This window comes from Neovison vison, chromosome 6, assembly GCF_020171115.1.
Source record: "Neovison vison isolate M4711 chromosome 6, ASM_NN_V1, whole genome shotgun sequence".
Lineage (NCBI taxonomy): Eukaryota > Metazoa > Chordata > Mammalia > Carnivora > Mustelidae > Neogale > Neogale vison.
The window spans coordinates 211,586,419-211,601,708 of NC_058096.1; the positions used below are offsets into that span (position 1 = coordinate 211,586,419).

The following is a 15,290-nucleotide window of genomic DNA, read 5'->3' on the forward strand; positions in this document are numbered from 1 at the left end:
TGATAATTGATTCTCTCTGCTTGACTGATTTAACTCAGCATAACCTCTTCAAGTCCCATCCATGTTGCTACAAAAGATGGGTATTCGTCCTTTCCGATGGAGGCATAATACACCATAGTGTATATGGACCACATTTTCCTTGTGCATTCGTCAGTTGAAGGGCATCTTGGTTCTACCCACAGTTTGGCGACCATGGCCATTGCTGCTATAAACATTGGGGTACAGATAGCCCTTCTTTTACTACATCTGTATCTTTGGGGTAAATACCCAGGAGTGCAATGCAGGGTCATAGGGGAGTTCTAGTTTTAATTTCATGAGGAATCTCCACACTGTTCTCCACAGAGGCTGCACCAATTTGTATTCCCACCAACAGTGTAAGAGGGTTCCCCTTTCTCCACATCCTCTCCAACACATGTTGTTTCCTGTCTTCTTAATATTAGCCTTTCTAACTGGTATAAGGTGATATCTCAATGTGGTTTTAATTTGACTCCCTGATGGCTAGTGATGATGAACATTTTTTCATGTGTCTGATAGCCATTTGTATGTCTGTATTGTGGAAGTGTCTGTTCATATCTTCTGCCCATTTTTTGATATGATTGTCTGTTTTGTGTGTGTTGAGTTTGAGAAGTTCATTATAGATCCTGGATATCAATTGTTTCTCGGTACTGTCATTTGCAAATATCTTCTCCCATTCTGTGGGATGCCTTTGTTTTTTTTACTGATTCCTTTGCTGTGCAGAAGCGTTTGATTTTGATGAAGTACCAAAAGTTTATCTTCGCTTTTGTTTCCTTTGCCTTTGAGACATATCTTTTTTTTTCCAATTTATTTATTTTCAGAAAAACAGTATTCATTATTTTTTCACCATACCCAGTGCTCCATGCAAGACGTGCCCTCTATAATACCCACCACCTGGTACCCCAACCTCCCACCCCCCCGCCACTTCAAACCCCTCAGACTGTTTTTCAGAGTCCATAGTCTCTCATGGTTCACCTCCCCTTCCAATTTACCCAAATTCCCTACTCCTCTCTAACGCCCCTTGTCCTCCATGCTATTTGTTATGCTCCACAAATGAGTGAAACATTATGATAATTGACTCTCTCTGCTTGACTGATTTCACTCAGCATAATCTCTTCCAGTCCCGTCCATGTTGCTACAAAAGTTGGGTATTCATCCTTTCTGATGGAGGCATAATACTCCATAGTGTATATGGACCACACCTTCCTTATCCATTCATCCGTTGAAGGGCATCTTGGTTCTTTCCATAGTTTGGCGACTGTGGCCATTGCTGCTATAAACATTGGGGTACAGATGGCCCTTCTTTTCATGACATCTGTATTTTTGGGGTAAATACCCAGGAGTGCAATTGCAGGGTCATAGGGGAGTTCTAGTTTTAATTTCTTGAGGAATCTCCACACTGTTCTCCAAAGAGGCTGCACCAACTTGCATTCCCACCAACAGTGGAAGAGGGTTCCCCTTTCTCCACATCCTCTCCAACACATGTTGTTTCCTGTTTTGTTAATTTTGGCCATTCTAACTGGTGTAAGGTGATATCTCAATGTGGTTTTAATTTGAATCTCCCGGAGGGCTAATGAAGATGAGCACTTTTTCATGTGTCTGATAGCCATTTGTATGTCTTGATTGGAGAAGTGTCTGTTCATATCTTCTGCCCATTTTTTGATGTGTTTGTCTGTTTCGTGTGGGTTGAGTTTGAGGAGTTCATTATAGATCCTGGATATCAACCTTTTGTCTGTACTGTCATTTGCAAATATCTTCTCCCATTCCGTGGGTTGCCTCTTTGTTTTTTTGACTGTTTCCTTTGCTGTGCAGAAGCTTTTGATTTTGATGAAGTCCCAGAAATTTATTTTCGCTTTTGTTTCCTTTGCCTTTGGAGACGTATCTTGAAAGAAGTTGCTGTGGCTGATATCAAAGAGATTACTGCCTATGTTCTCCTCTAAGATTCTGATGGATTCCTGTCTCACGTTGAGGTCTTTTATCCATTTTGAGTTGATCTTTGTGTATGGTGTAAGAGAATGGTCGAGTTTCATTCTTCTACATATAGATGTCCAGTTTTCCCAGCACCATTTATTGAAGAGACTGTTTTTTTTCCACTGTATATTTTTTCCTGTTTTGTTGAAGATTAATTGACCATAGAGTTGAGGGTCCATATCTGGGCTCTCTACTCTGTTCCACTGGTCTATGTGTCTGTTTTTATGCCAGTACCATGCTGTCTTGGTGATCACAGCTTTGTAATAAAGCTTGAAATCAGGTAAGGTGATGCCGCCAGCTTTATTTTTGTTTTTCAACATTTCTTTAGCGATTCGGGGTCTATTCTGATTCCCTAAAAATTTTAGGATTATTTGCTCCAGCTCTTTGAAGAATACAGGTGGAATTTTGATCGGAATTGCATTAAAAGTATAGATTGCTCTAGGCAGTATAGACATTTTAACAATGTTTACCTTCCAATCCAAGAGCATGGAATGGTCTTCCATCTTTTTGTGTCTTCTTCAATTTCTTTCTTGAGTGTTCTGTAGTTCCTCGAGTACAGATCCTTTACTTCTTTGGTTCGGTTTATTCCCAAGTATCTTGTGGTCCTTGGTGCTATAGTAAATCGAATCGATTGTCTAATTTCCCTTTCTGTATTTTCATTAATAGAGTATAAGAAAGCCACTCATTTCTGTATATTGACTTTGTATCCTGCCATGTTGCTGAATTGTTGTATGAGTTCCAGTAGTTTGGGGGTGAAGTCGTTTGGGTTTTCCATATAAAGAATCATGTCATCTGCAAAGAGAGAGAGTTTGACTTCTTTATTGCCAATTGGGATACCTTTATTTCTCTTTGTTGTCTGATTGCTGTTGCTAGGACTTCTGATACTATGTTGAACAAGAGTGGCATCCTTGTCGTGTTCCTGATCTCAACAGGAAGGTTGCGAACTTTTTCCCATTGAGGATGATATTTCCTGTAAGTCTCTCATAGATAGATTTGATGAAGTTCAGGAATGTTCCCTCTATCCCTATACTTTGAAGCCTTTTAATCAAGAACGAATGCTGGATTTTGTCAAATGCTTTTTCTGCATCAATTGAGAGGACCATGTGGTTCTTCTCTCTTCTCTTACTAATTTGTTCCATCACATTGATTGATTTGCGAATGTTGAACCATCCTTGTAGCCCAGGGATGAATCCCACCTGATCATGGTGGATAATCTTTTTAATGTGCTTTGGATCCTGTTGGCTAGGATCTTGTTGAGAATCTTAGCATCCATATACATCAGTGATATTGGTCTAAAATTCTCCTTTTTAGTAGGGTCTTTGCCTGGTTTGGGGATCAGGGTAATGCTGGCTTCATAAAAACAGTCTGGAAGTTTTCCTTCTGCTTCAATTTTTTGAAACAGTTTTAGGAGAATAGGTGTTATTTCTTCTTTGAAAGTTTGGTAGAATTACTCAGGGAATCCGTCAGGTCCTGGGCTCTTGGTTTTTGGGAGGTTTTTGATCACTGCTTCAATCCCGTTACTAGATATCAGTCTATTCAGGTTGTCGATTTCTTCCTGGTTCAATTTTGGTAGTTTATATTTTTCTAGGAATGCATCCATTTCATCTAGGTTGCTAAGCTTATTGGCATCTAACTGTTCGTAATAACTTCTGATGATTGTTTCTACTTCCTTGGCGTTAGTTGTGATCTCTCCCTTTTCATTCATAATTTTATGAATTTGAGCTTTCTCTCTTTTCTTTTGGATTAGTGTGGCCAATGGTTTATCGATCTGATTGATTCTTTCAAAACACCAGCTTCTAGTTTCATTGATACATTCTACTGTATCTCTGGTTTCTACCTCATCGATCTCAGCTCTTATCTTGATGATTTCCCTTCTTATTAGTGGAGTTGGTTTGATTTGTTGTTGATTCTCCAGTTCTTTAAGGTGTATAGACAGCTGGTGTGTTCTGGACTTTTCAATTTTTTTGAGGGATGCTTGGATGGCTATGTATTTCCTCCTTAGGACTGCCTTTGCTGTATCCCATAGTTTTTGGACCAAAGTGTCTTCATTCTCATTGGTTTCCATGAATTGTTTCAGTTCTTCTTTGATCTCCTGGTTGATCCAAGCATTCTTAAACAAGGTGGCTTTTAGCTTCCAGGTGTTTGAGTTCCTTCTGAACTTTTCCTTGTGATTGAGCTCCAGTTTCAAAGCATTGTGATCTGAGAATGTGCAGGGAATAATCTCAGTCTTTTGGTATCGGTTGAGTCCTGATTTGTGACCCAGTATGTGGTCTATTCTGGAGACCGTTCCATGTGCACTTGAGAAGAATGAGTATTCTGTTGTTTTAGGGTGGAATGTTCTGTATATATCTATGAGGTCCATCTGGTCCAATGTGTCATTCAATGCTCTTGTTTCTTTATTGATTTTCTGCTTCAATGATCTGTCTATTTCTGAGAGAGGCATGTTAATATCTCCAACGATTAGTGTATTCATATCAGTATGACTCTTTATCTTGATTAACAGTTTTCTTATGTAATTGGCTGCTCCCATATTGGGGGCATAGATATTTACAATTGGTAGATCATCTTGGTGGATAGTCCCTTTAAGAATGATGTTGTGTAGGGCGCCTGGGTGGCTCAGTGGGTTAAAGCCTCTGCCTTCGGCTCAGGTCATGATCCCAGGGTTCTGGGATCGAGCCCCACATGGGGCTCTCAGCTCAGTGGGGGGAGCCTGCTTTCTCCTCTCTCTCTGCCTGCCTCTCTGCCTACTTGTGATCTCTATCTGTCAAATAAATAAAATCTTTAAAAAAAGGAATGATGTCGTGTCCTTCTGTATCTCTGACTACAGTCTTTAGCTTAAAATCTAATTTGTCTGATATAAGAATCGCTACCCCAGCCTTATTTTGAGGCCCATTGACATGAAAGATGCTTCTCCATCCCTTCACTTTCAGTCTGCATGTATCTTTAGGTTCAAAATGGGTCTCATGTAGACAACATATGGATGGGTCCTGTCGCTTTATCCAGTCTGCAACCCTGTGCTGTTTTATGGGCGCATTTAGGCCATTCACATTGAGGGTGATTATTGATAGTTACGTTTTTATTGACATCGTGTTACCTTTGAAGTCTTTCTTTTTGTAGATTGTCTCTATATTTCTGTTCAATGCTATTCTTGGGCTTTTTCCTCCTTTAAAGAAGCCCCCTTAATATTTCCTGCATTATCGGCTTCGTGGTTGCATAGTCTTTTAAGCCTTGCTGGTCCTGGAAACTCTTTAGCTCTCCATCAATTTTCAATGTCAGTCTTGCTGGATAAAGTATTCTTGGCTGCAGGTTCTTCTCATTTAGTGCCCTGAATATATCTTGCCAGCCCTTTCTGACTTCCCAGGTCTCTGTGGACAGGTCTGACGTTATTCTGATGGGCTCTCCTCTGTACGTAAGGATCTTCTTTGTCCTAGCTGCTTTCAAGAGGTTCGGCCTACAATTATAATTCTTCATTCTTACTATTAGGTGTCTCGAGGACTTTTGAGAATCTGTAATCTTGGGGGAAACCTTTCGGCCTTTAGTACATGAACGTTGGTTCCATTCATGAGATTCAGAAAATTTTCATGAAGAAGTTGTTCCACTATATCTTCTAGACTTCTTTCTTACTCCTCCCCTTCAGGGATTCCAATAATTCTGACGTTGGAATTTTTCATGGCATTATTTATTTCCCTTATTCTGTTTTCGTGGCTTCTAAGCTGTTTGTTCCTGGCTTCCTCCTGATCCTTTCTCTCTATCTGTTTGTCCTCCAGATCACCAATTCTATCTTCTGTCTCAATTACTCTAGCATTGAGAGAATTTAGATTAGATTGGAACTCATTGAGAGCATTGTGAAGCTCATCCCTGGTACCTTTCAGCTCTTCCCTAATATTGAAAACGTGATCTCTGGTCATTTTCAGTTCGGCCCTAATCAATTCCGTTTGGTCACCCATGGCTTTCTCCAACCTCGCTATTACTTGGATAATTGTTAGCCTGAATTCTCTTTCCAACATATTGTCTATGTTGATAGCCGTTAGCTCTGTTGCAGAAGGTCCATCCTCTGTATTTTTCTTCTGTTGGGCATTCCTCCTCCTAGTCATTTTGGTGAGAGATGGCTGAATGGGTGTAGCTGGATGTGTCGACTGTGGTGCAGTCAAGGTGCACCCTGGAACGCTTCTGAGCCATCAGGGTTCCCCACCCAAATGAGAGGAAAAAGAAAAGGAAAAAAAAAGGGAGAGTGACAGGAAAGAAAGGCGAGATAAAAGAGAAGGTTTAGCCCAAATGGGCCCCAAAGTAAGATTTATAAAGTATACAAACAAAAACAGACAAACAAAAAGACTGATACAAGTATATGACAAGAGAAAAAAATAATATATATTTGCATATATATGCAAATTAAGGAAGAACCTTGTCAAAAATAACCCCAAGTATAAGATTTATATACTATCAGGACAAACACAAAAACACAGAAATACTGGTGGAAGAAAAAGATGGGAGAGTGGTTGTAAATACTCAGTGTGGGTGAGGAAGGTTGTTTTGATTCTTCCTGGATGTATCTTGATATCTTTGTTACAAGACTCAACTTTCCTAAGATAAAGGGGGGATTAGGAATTGGTTTACCTATAGGGGTGGCATTGATAGGGGAAAGAGGATTGCCTTGAAGTTTAACTCTATATGAATATTAGAAAATAAGAATTTAAAAAAGGAATGAACTAGACTAAACTAAACTGAAATTTAAAAAAAGAAATTTAAAAAATAGAAATGCAAAAGGAAAACACAGGTGTATGTATCATAAAGTTCAGGTTAGAAGGTTATTATGGAATTTGATGTACTGGACATCTCACTGTGACGGTAAATAGGTTAAAATTATCTATATAATAATAAAAAATTATCTATATAAAAAAATGAGCCAGAATAGTGGGAGTGAATTAATAATAAAAATTGTCCTATGAAGTAGTGGTGGTTGTTCTCTTGTCCTCTTTTTTTTTTTCCTTTCCTAGTTGGTTTTCTGGGGGAGGGGGCTGCCACGTGGATTTTCAGTCAATGATGTTCTCTGAGTTAAGTCCTCCTGCCCCACTCAAGGGGGTGGGATCTGAGGAAAGTGGTTTTTTCAGGCTTTTGTTCTCTGGAGGTTTTTATATTTGTTCACTTTTGTTTTTCTCTCTCGCCTTGACCGCTTTTGATGATTTTTTAGGTTTAGAGAAAAGCAAACTGCACCCTGACCTCCCTCTCAGAGAGAAGCCTCAGTCTGACTGCAGAGCCCAAATAAGTTCCCCCTTGGCCTCTGGCAGAGCAGTTCCCAAGACGCAGTCCCTGGGGATGCAGGATCTTTTGCTTGTACCCAAAACCATGGCAGCAGTGGCTGTCTGGGAAGCTCCAGACTGCCAGGAGGTTCCAAGCAGTGATCACACACTGAGATTTTCCCGCTGGCCTGGGCTGGGAGTGCCTGGCCTTTCTGGGTCTAAGAGCGCCCAGCTTGTGCGCACCTCTTTCAGGGGAGGCTGTGGGTCGCACACGCGTTTCAGGCTCTGAGAACCAGGCACAGGTCCAAAAGCACCAGGCTGGGCCTTCGCACATCTCTTTCAGGGGAGAGTTTGGGGCATGCATCTTAGGCTCTAAAACAATGGCGTGGGTCAAAGAGCACTGGCTGGGCCTTTGTGTATCTCTCTCAGGGGAGGATAAGGGGTGCGCGCATCTCAGGCTCTATAGCAGGGCTTGTGTGTTCTGTCCTCTGGTGAGGCTCCCAGCCCCTCACAGGAGCCGGACCCCATGCGTTCTCGGGCGCGCTCGCAGCTTAGGGACCAAGACCTGGTTTCTCCGCCGTACTCTCTCTGGCTCAGTGGCAGGGGAGGCTGTCCTGGGACTGGGGATTTAAGCCCCTGTCCCTAGCCGCCCCGATTGCCACAATCCGCACCCCCCCCGTGATCCTTTGCTTTTTTTTTAATATTTTATTTATTTATTTGACAGAGAGAAAGATCACAAGTAGGCAGAGAGACAGGCGATAGGGGGAGCAAGCTCCTCGCTGAGCAGAGAGCCCGATGCAGGGCTTGATCCCAGGACCCTGAGATCATGACCTGAGCCGAAGGCAGAGGCTTAAACCACTGAGCCACCCAGGCCTGCCGATCCTTTGCTTTTTTGAAGTGCTTTCAACCAGTCTTCAGGTTAATGCTGGTCCCCAGACACAATGCACTCTCGCTCATATTAGGGGTATTACTTTCCAACCAGTCGCCTCTGGTGGCTCCCTCCCCCTTTTGTATATCTTCTGATATCAGTTCGCCATTCCCACTCCACTTTACCTGCCCACTGAATCTTCTGCCCGTGTAGAGATCCAGACGTGTATAATTTTGATTTCAGGTTGATTTCATGGGTGATCGGAATTCTTTGGTAGGTAATCAGCTCACTTTAGGGTGCAGGTTGAAAGGGTGCCTTCTCCTACTTCCCCGCCATCCTATCCCCCCTCCCTGCCTCAGTTTTTTTTTAATACAGTTACATGATATAAACTTCAAGAACAGGGTAATCATGGAAGCTAACTTCATGTATCAGAACAAATGCCTAGAATAAAAAGAATCAGATTATTACAAATGTCCTCTATTCTTCCTGATTTAGTTATTATATCAGTTAGCAATTGCTGCATACAAAGCATCCTAAAATAACATGGTACAATATAATGTCTTTATTATTGAAGGGAATTCTAGGATAGGGCATTTTCTTTATCTCTGCAGGGCTTTGCATGAGTCCTTACTCAGCTACAAATCTCTACGTGTGTTTCTAAGGCTCATCCATGAGGTGTGTGGCTGTAGTGTTCTTCTGTCTTGAACCAAATTATATCATTTTATTCCTTTTATATATATATATACTAATCTTATACTTACAAGAAAATTGAGTTTATCAATTGTGAAATGTCATAATTTACTTCCAGTATTTTTTTATTCATTGTTTTTGCACCACACCCAGTGCTCCATGCAATCCATGCCCTCCATATTACCCACCACCTGGCTCTCCCAACCTCCCACTCCCTGCCCCTTCAAAACTCTCAAGTTGGGTTTCCTGGAGGAGTCAAGATGGTGGAGAAGTAGCAGGCTGAGACTACTTCAGCTAGCAGGAGATCAGCTAGATAGCTTATCTAAAGATTGCAAACACCTGCAAATCCATCGGCAGATTGAAGAGAAGAAGAACAGCAATTCTAGAAACAGAAAAACAACCACTTTCTGAAAGGTAGGACTGGCGGAGAAGTGAATCCAAAGCGATAGGAAGATAGACCCCGGGGGGAGGGGCCGGCTCCCGGCAAGCGGCAGAACAATGGAGCACAAAATCAGGACTTTTAAAAGTCTGTTCCACTGAGGGACATCACTCCAGAGGCTAAACTGGGCCGAAGCCCACGCGGGGTCAGCGTGGCCTCAGATCCCGCAGGGTCACAGAAGGATCGGGGGTGTCTGAGTGTCGCAGACTTGCGGGTATTGGAACGGGAAAGCCGGCTACAGAGACAGAGCCTACAGTAAGCTCACAGCTCGGGGTTACCTTGAACCGGTCGCAGGCTCGGTGAGCTCGGAGTGCGGCCGGAGGTCAGGCAGACGGGAGATACTGGCGCTGTTCTCTGAGGGCGCACTGAGGAGTGGGGCTCCGGGCCGGAGACCAGGAGGCCGCCATTTGTATTCCCGTCCTCCGGAACTCTACGGAAAGCACTCAGGGAACAAAAGCTCCTGAAAGCAAACCCGAGCGTATTACTCAGCCCAGCCCCTGGTAAGGGCGGTGCAATTCCGACTGAGGCAAAGACACTTGAGAATCAATACAACAGGCCCCTCCCCCAGAAGATCAACAAGAAATCCAGCCAAGACCAAGTTCACCTACCTAGGAGTGCAGTTTCAATACTAAGGAGAGCAGCAGAATTCCAGAAGAGGAGAAAGCAAAGCACGGAACTCAAAGGTTTCTCCCTGTGATTTTTTAGTCTTGCAGTTAAAGTAATTTTTTTCTTTTTCATTTTTTTTTCTTCTTTTTATAAAATTTTTTTAACCTTTACCCTTTTCCTTTTTAACGTTTTTTAACTAGTTTATCTAATATATATATATTTTTTTTTCTTTTTTATACCTTTCTTTATTCATTTTCTTTTTTTAATTCTTTTTTTTTCCTTACTTTCTTTTTGAACCTCTTTTTATCCCCTTTCTCCCCCACATGATTTGGGATCTCTTCTGATTTGGTTAAAGCATATTTTCTGGGGGTTGTTGCCACCCTTTTAGTATTTTACTTGCTCCTTCATACACTCTTATCTGGCGGAAAAATTCACCACAAAAAAGAAGAACAAGAGGCAGTACGAAGGCTAGGGACCTAATCAATACAGACATTGGTAATATGTCACATCTAGAGTTCAGAATGACAATTCTCAAGGTTCTAGCCAGGCTCGAAAAAGGCATGGAAGATATTAGAGAAACCCTCTCCAGAGATATAAAAGCCCTTTCTGGAGAAATAAAAGAACTAAAATCTAAACAAGTTGAAATCAAAAAAGCTATTAATGAAGTTCAATAAAAAATGGAGGCTCTCACTGCTAGGATAAATGAGGCAGAGGAAAGAATTAGTGGGCTACAAGGATGGTTCAACATTCACAGATCAATCAATGTGATACAACAAATTAATATGGAAGAGAGAAGAACCACATGGTCCTCTCAATTGATGCAGAAGAAGCATTTGACAAAATCCAGCATCCATTCCTGATTAAAACGCTTCAAAGTATAGGGATAGAGGGAACATTCCTGAACCTCATCAAATCTATCTATGAAAGACCCACAGCAAATATCATCCTCAATGGGAAAAAGATTGCAGCCTTCCCATTGAGATCAGGAACAAGACAAGGATGCCCACTTTCAACACTCTTGTTCAACATAGTATTAGAAGTCCTAGCAACAGCAATCAGACAACAGAGAGAAATAAAAGGTATCCAAATTGGTAATGAAGAAGTCAAACTCACTCTCTTCGCAGATGACATGATTCTTTATATGGAAAACCCAAAAGACTCCACCCCCAAACTACTAGAACTCATACAGCAATTCAGCAATGTGGCCAGATACAAAGTCAATATGCAGAAATCAGTGGCTTTCTTATACACTAACAATGAAAATACAGAAAGGGAAATTAGAGAATCGGTTCCATTTACTATAGCACCAAGAACCATAAGATACCTGGGAATAAACCTAACTAAAGAGGTAAAGGATCTGTACTCAAGGTACTACAGAACACTCATGAAAGAAATTGAAGAAGACACAAAAAGATGGAAGACCATTCCATGCTCTTGGATCGAAAGAATAAACATTGTTAAAATGACTATACTGCCTAGAGCAATCTATACTTTTAATGCCATTCCGATCAAAATTCCACCGGCATTCCTCAAAGAGCTGGAGCAAATAATCCTAAAATTTGTATGGAATCAGAAGAGACCCCGAATCGCTAAGGAAATGTTGAAAAACAAAAATGAAGCTGGCGGCATCACCTTACCTGATTTCAAGCTTTATTACAAAGCTGTGATCACCAAGACAGCATGGTACTGGCATAAAAACAGACACATAGACCAGTGGAACAGAGTAGAGAGCCCAGATATGGACCCTCAACTCTATGGTCAATTAATCTTCAACAAAACAGGAAAAAATATACAGTGGAAAAAAGACAGTCTCTTCAATAAATGGTGCTGGGAAAACTGGACATCTATATGTAGAAGAATGAAACTCGACCATTCTCTTACACCATACACAAAGATCAACTCAAAATGGATAAAAGACCTCAACGTGAGACAGGAATCCATCAGAATCTTAGAGGAGAACATAGGCAGTAATCTCTTCGATATCAGCCACAGCAACTTCTTTCAAGATACGTCTCCAAAGACAAAGGAAACAAAAGCGAAAATAAATTTCTGGTACTTCATCAAAATCAAAAGCTTCTGCACAGCAAAGGAAACAGTCAAAAAAACAAAGAGGCAACCCACGGAATGGGAGAAGATATTTGCAAATGACAGTACAAACAAAAGGTTGATATCCAGGATCTATAATGAACTCCTCAAACTCAACCCACACGAAACAGACAAACACATCAAAAAATGGGCAGAAGACATGAACAGACCCTTCTCCAATCAATACATACAAATGGCTATCAGACACATGAAAAAATGTTCATCATCATTAGCCCTCAGGGAGATTCAAATTAAAACCACATTGATTATGCTGAGTGAAATCAGTCAAGCAGAGAGAGTCAATTATCATATGGTTTCACTCATTTGTGGAGCATAACAAATAGCATGGAGGACAAGGGGTGTTAGAGAGGAGTAGGGAATTTGGGTAAATTGGAAGGGGAGGTGAACCATGAGAGACTATGGACTCTGAAAAACAGTCTGAGGGGTTTGAAGTGGCGGGGGGGTGGGAGGTTGGGGTACCAGGTGTTGGGTATTATAGAGGGCATGGCTTGCATGGAGCACTGGGTGTGGTGAAAAAATAATGAATACTGTTTTTCTGAAAATAAATAAATTGAAAAAAAAAAGAAAAGAAAACATGACTCTCCAGGGCACAAATACAGGGATTGAGTTCTTATTTCATGATCCTATCAAAGATTAACAATTTCTGTATGTTAGGCATTAGCCTTCAATAACAGGTACTTTTTGAAAAAAAAAATGGCCCTTCTATGGCTTCCTTCTGAAAAATACATTTAGAGCCCCCTTTATGTCTCTGTTCCTCAAACTGTAGATGAAGGGATTTAGCATGGGTGTGACCACTGTGTACATCACTGAGGCCATTGCACTTGAGTGGGAGCTCTGGGGAGCAGCAGAGCTAAGGTACACTCCTAGGCCTGTACAGTAAAATAAGGAGACAACGGAGAGGTGAGAAGCACAGGTGGAAAATGCTTTGTACTTCCCCTGAGTTGTTGAGATCCCACATATGGAGGAAACTATCTTAGAGTATGAGTAAAGGACCCCAGCCAGGGGAGCAGCAACCAGCAGCACAGTTGCAAAATACATCACCATGTCATTAAGAAAGGTATCAGAACAAGCAAGTTGGATCATCTGATTGAGTTCACAGAAAAAGTGGGGGATTTCTACCTCTGTACAGAAGGACAGCCGCAACACCATTAGGGTTTGTAACAGTGAGTGCAGAACACTCATGATCCAGGACACTAAAACCAATAGTCCACAGAGTCGGGGGTTCATGGTGACCATGTAATGTAGGGGGTGACAGATGGCCACAAAGCGGTCATAAGCCATCACAGTCAGGAGGAAGTTGTCCAAACCTACAAAAAGTATGAAAAAGTACATCTGTATGATACAACTTTCATAACTTATGACCTTTTTCTGCGTTTGTATATTCACCAGCATCTTAGGGACAGTGGTGGAGGTGAAACAGATGTCTACAAGGGACAGATTGGCCAGGAAGAAGTACATAGGGGTGTAGAGGTGGGAGTCTGAGCTGACAGCCAGGATGATGAGCAGGTTCCCAAGAATGATGACCAGGTACATGGATAGGAACAGACCAAAGAGGAAGGGTTGCAGTTCTCGTTCCTCTGAAAATCCCAGAAGAAGAAATTCTGAAATTTGCGTATCATTCTCCAGTTCCATGTCACTGATGTGACTACAAAAACAAAAAAGAAAGAGCATGACACAATCATGCACTACTAACCTGGCAAGTGCATTATTTTTTATATTCTTCACTCAAACAATTAATGTTTATGTTTATATGGCACATAATAAAAGCGCTAAAAACTAGGAATGGAAGGAAACAATCTCAACATAAAGCCATTCATGAAAACCCACAGCAAACATGGTTCTCACTGGGGATACAGGGAACATTTTTCCTCTATGATCAAGAACACGCAAGGATACTCACATTCCTGACTTCTACTCAACATAACACTGGAAGTTCTAGACAGAGAAACTAAAGAAATAATGAGTGGCATCCAAACTGGAAAGGAAGAAATAAATTATGTGTGTAAATGATGTGCTCTTATATGTAGTAAATACCAAAGATGCCACAAACACTAACAAAACTATTAAATTAATTCAACCAAGTAACTGGATACAAAACCAACCCTCAAAAAATCTGTTGGACAAGATGGCGGGGTACTAGGAAGAGGCGTCTTTTCAGCTGGTACCCCAAAGTGAGCTGATTACCTACCAAAGAACTCCGATCACCCATGAAATCAGCCTGAGATCAGAATTATACACGTCTGGATCTCTACAGGGGCAGAAGACGCCAGTGAGCAGGTAAAGCAGAATGGGAACGGCGGACTGATATCGAAAGATAAACCAAAGGGGGAGGGAGCCACCAGAGGCGACCGGTGGGAAAGTAATACCCCAATCCGAGCGAGAGCGCCCTGCGTTTGGGGACCAGCAGTAACTCGGAGACTGCTTGAAAGCACTCCAAAAGAGCAAAGGATCGCGGGGGGAAATTGTGGGAATCGGGGCGGCTAGGGAGAGGGGCTTAAGTGCCCGGTCCCAGACGGCCTCCCCGGCGCGGAGGCAGAGAGAGTGCGGCGGAGAAACCGCTCCTGGTCCCTAAGCCGCCAGCGCGCCCCAGAGCGTGTGGGTTCCGGCTCCTGTGAGGGGATGGGAGTCGCGCCGGTCTGCAGAACGCGCGCTAGCGCTACCACAAAGCTCGAGATACGCGCGCACGTCCCTCACGCTCCCCTGAATTACTGAGGCCCTGCCGGCGCCCCTTGACCCGCGCCATTGTTTCAAAGCCAAAGCCGCACGCTTGCGCGCGCGCGAAACTCTTCCCCGGACAGAGGCGCGCAAAAGCCCAGCCTGGGGCTCACGGACCCGCGCCCCGTTCTCAGTGCCCCAGACGCGCACCCGACCCACAGCCGCCTCTGAAAAGAGGTGCGCACAAGCTGGGCACTCCCAGCCCAGGCCGGCGGCAAAATCTCAGTGTGTGATCGCTGCTTGGAACCTGTCTGGCGGTCGGGAGCTCCCAGACAGCCGCCACTGCCTTGCCTTTGGGGACGAGCAAAAGATCCTGCGCTCCCAGGGTCTGCAACTTGGAACCTGCGCTGCCAGCAGCCAAGGGGGAATTTATTCAGCTTCTGCACCCAGACTGAGGCTTCTCTCTGAGACAGAGATCAGGGTGCGGTTTGATTTCTTCTAATACTACAAAAACCATCAAAGGCGGTCAAGGTGAGAGGGAAAAAAGTGAACAAGCAAAAAAAACGCCAGAGAACAAAAGCCTGAAAAAAACCAGTTTCCCCAGAGCCCACCCCCTTGAGGGGGGCGGGGGGACTCAACTCAGGAAACATCATTGACTGACAACCCACGTGGCAGGCCCCTCCCCCAGAAAACAAACCAAGAA

At 42.8% G+C, this 15,290-nt stretch overlaps 1 protein-coding gene across 1 annotated transcript; it reads right to left on the reverse strand.

The window, feature by feature from the left end:
• Positions 1-12,634: 12,634 nt before the first annotated feature.
• LOC122910716 (olfactory receptor-like protein OLF4) lies at positions 12,635-13,618 on the reverse strand. Its single transcript, XM_044255333.1, has one exon. The coding sequence runs from the start codon at positions 13,601-13,603 to the stop codon at positions 12,635-12,637; it is 969 nt and encodes a 322-aa protein (XP_044111268.1). The 5' UTR covers positions 13,604-13,618.
• Between the last annotated feature and the right edge of the window lie 1,672 nt (positions 13,619-15,290).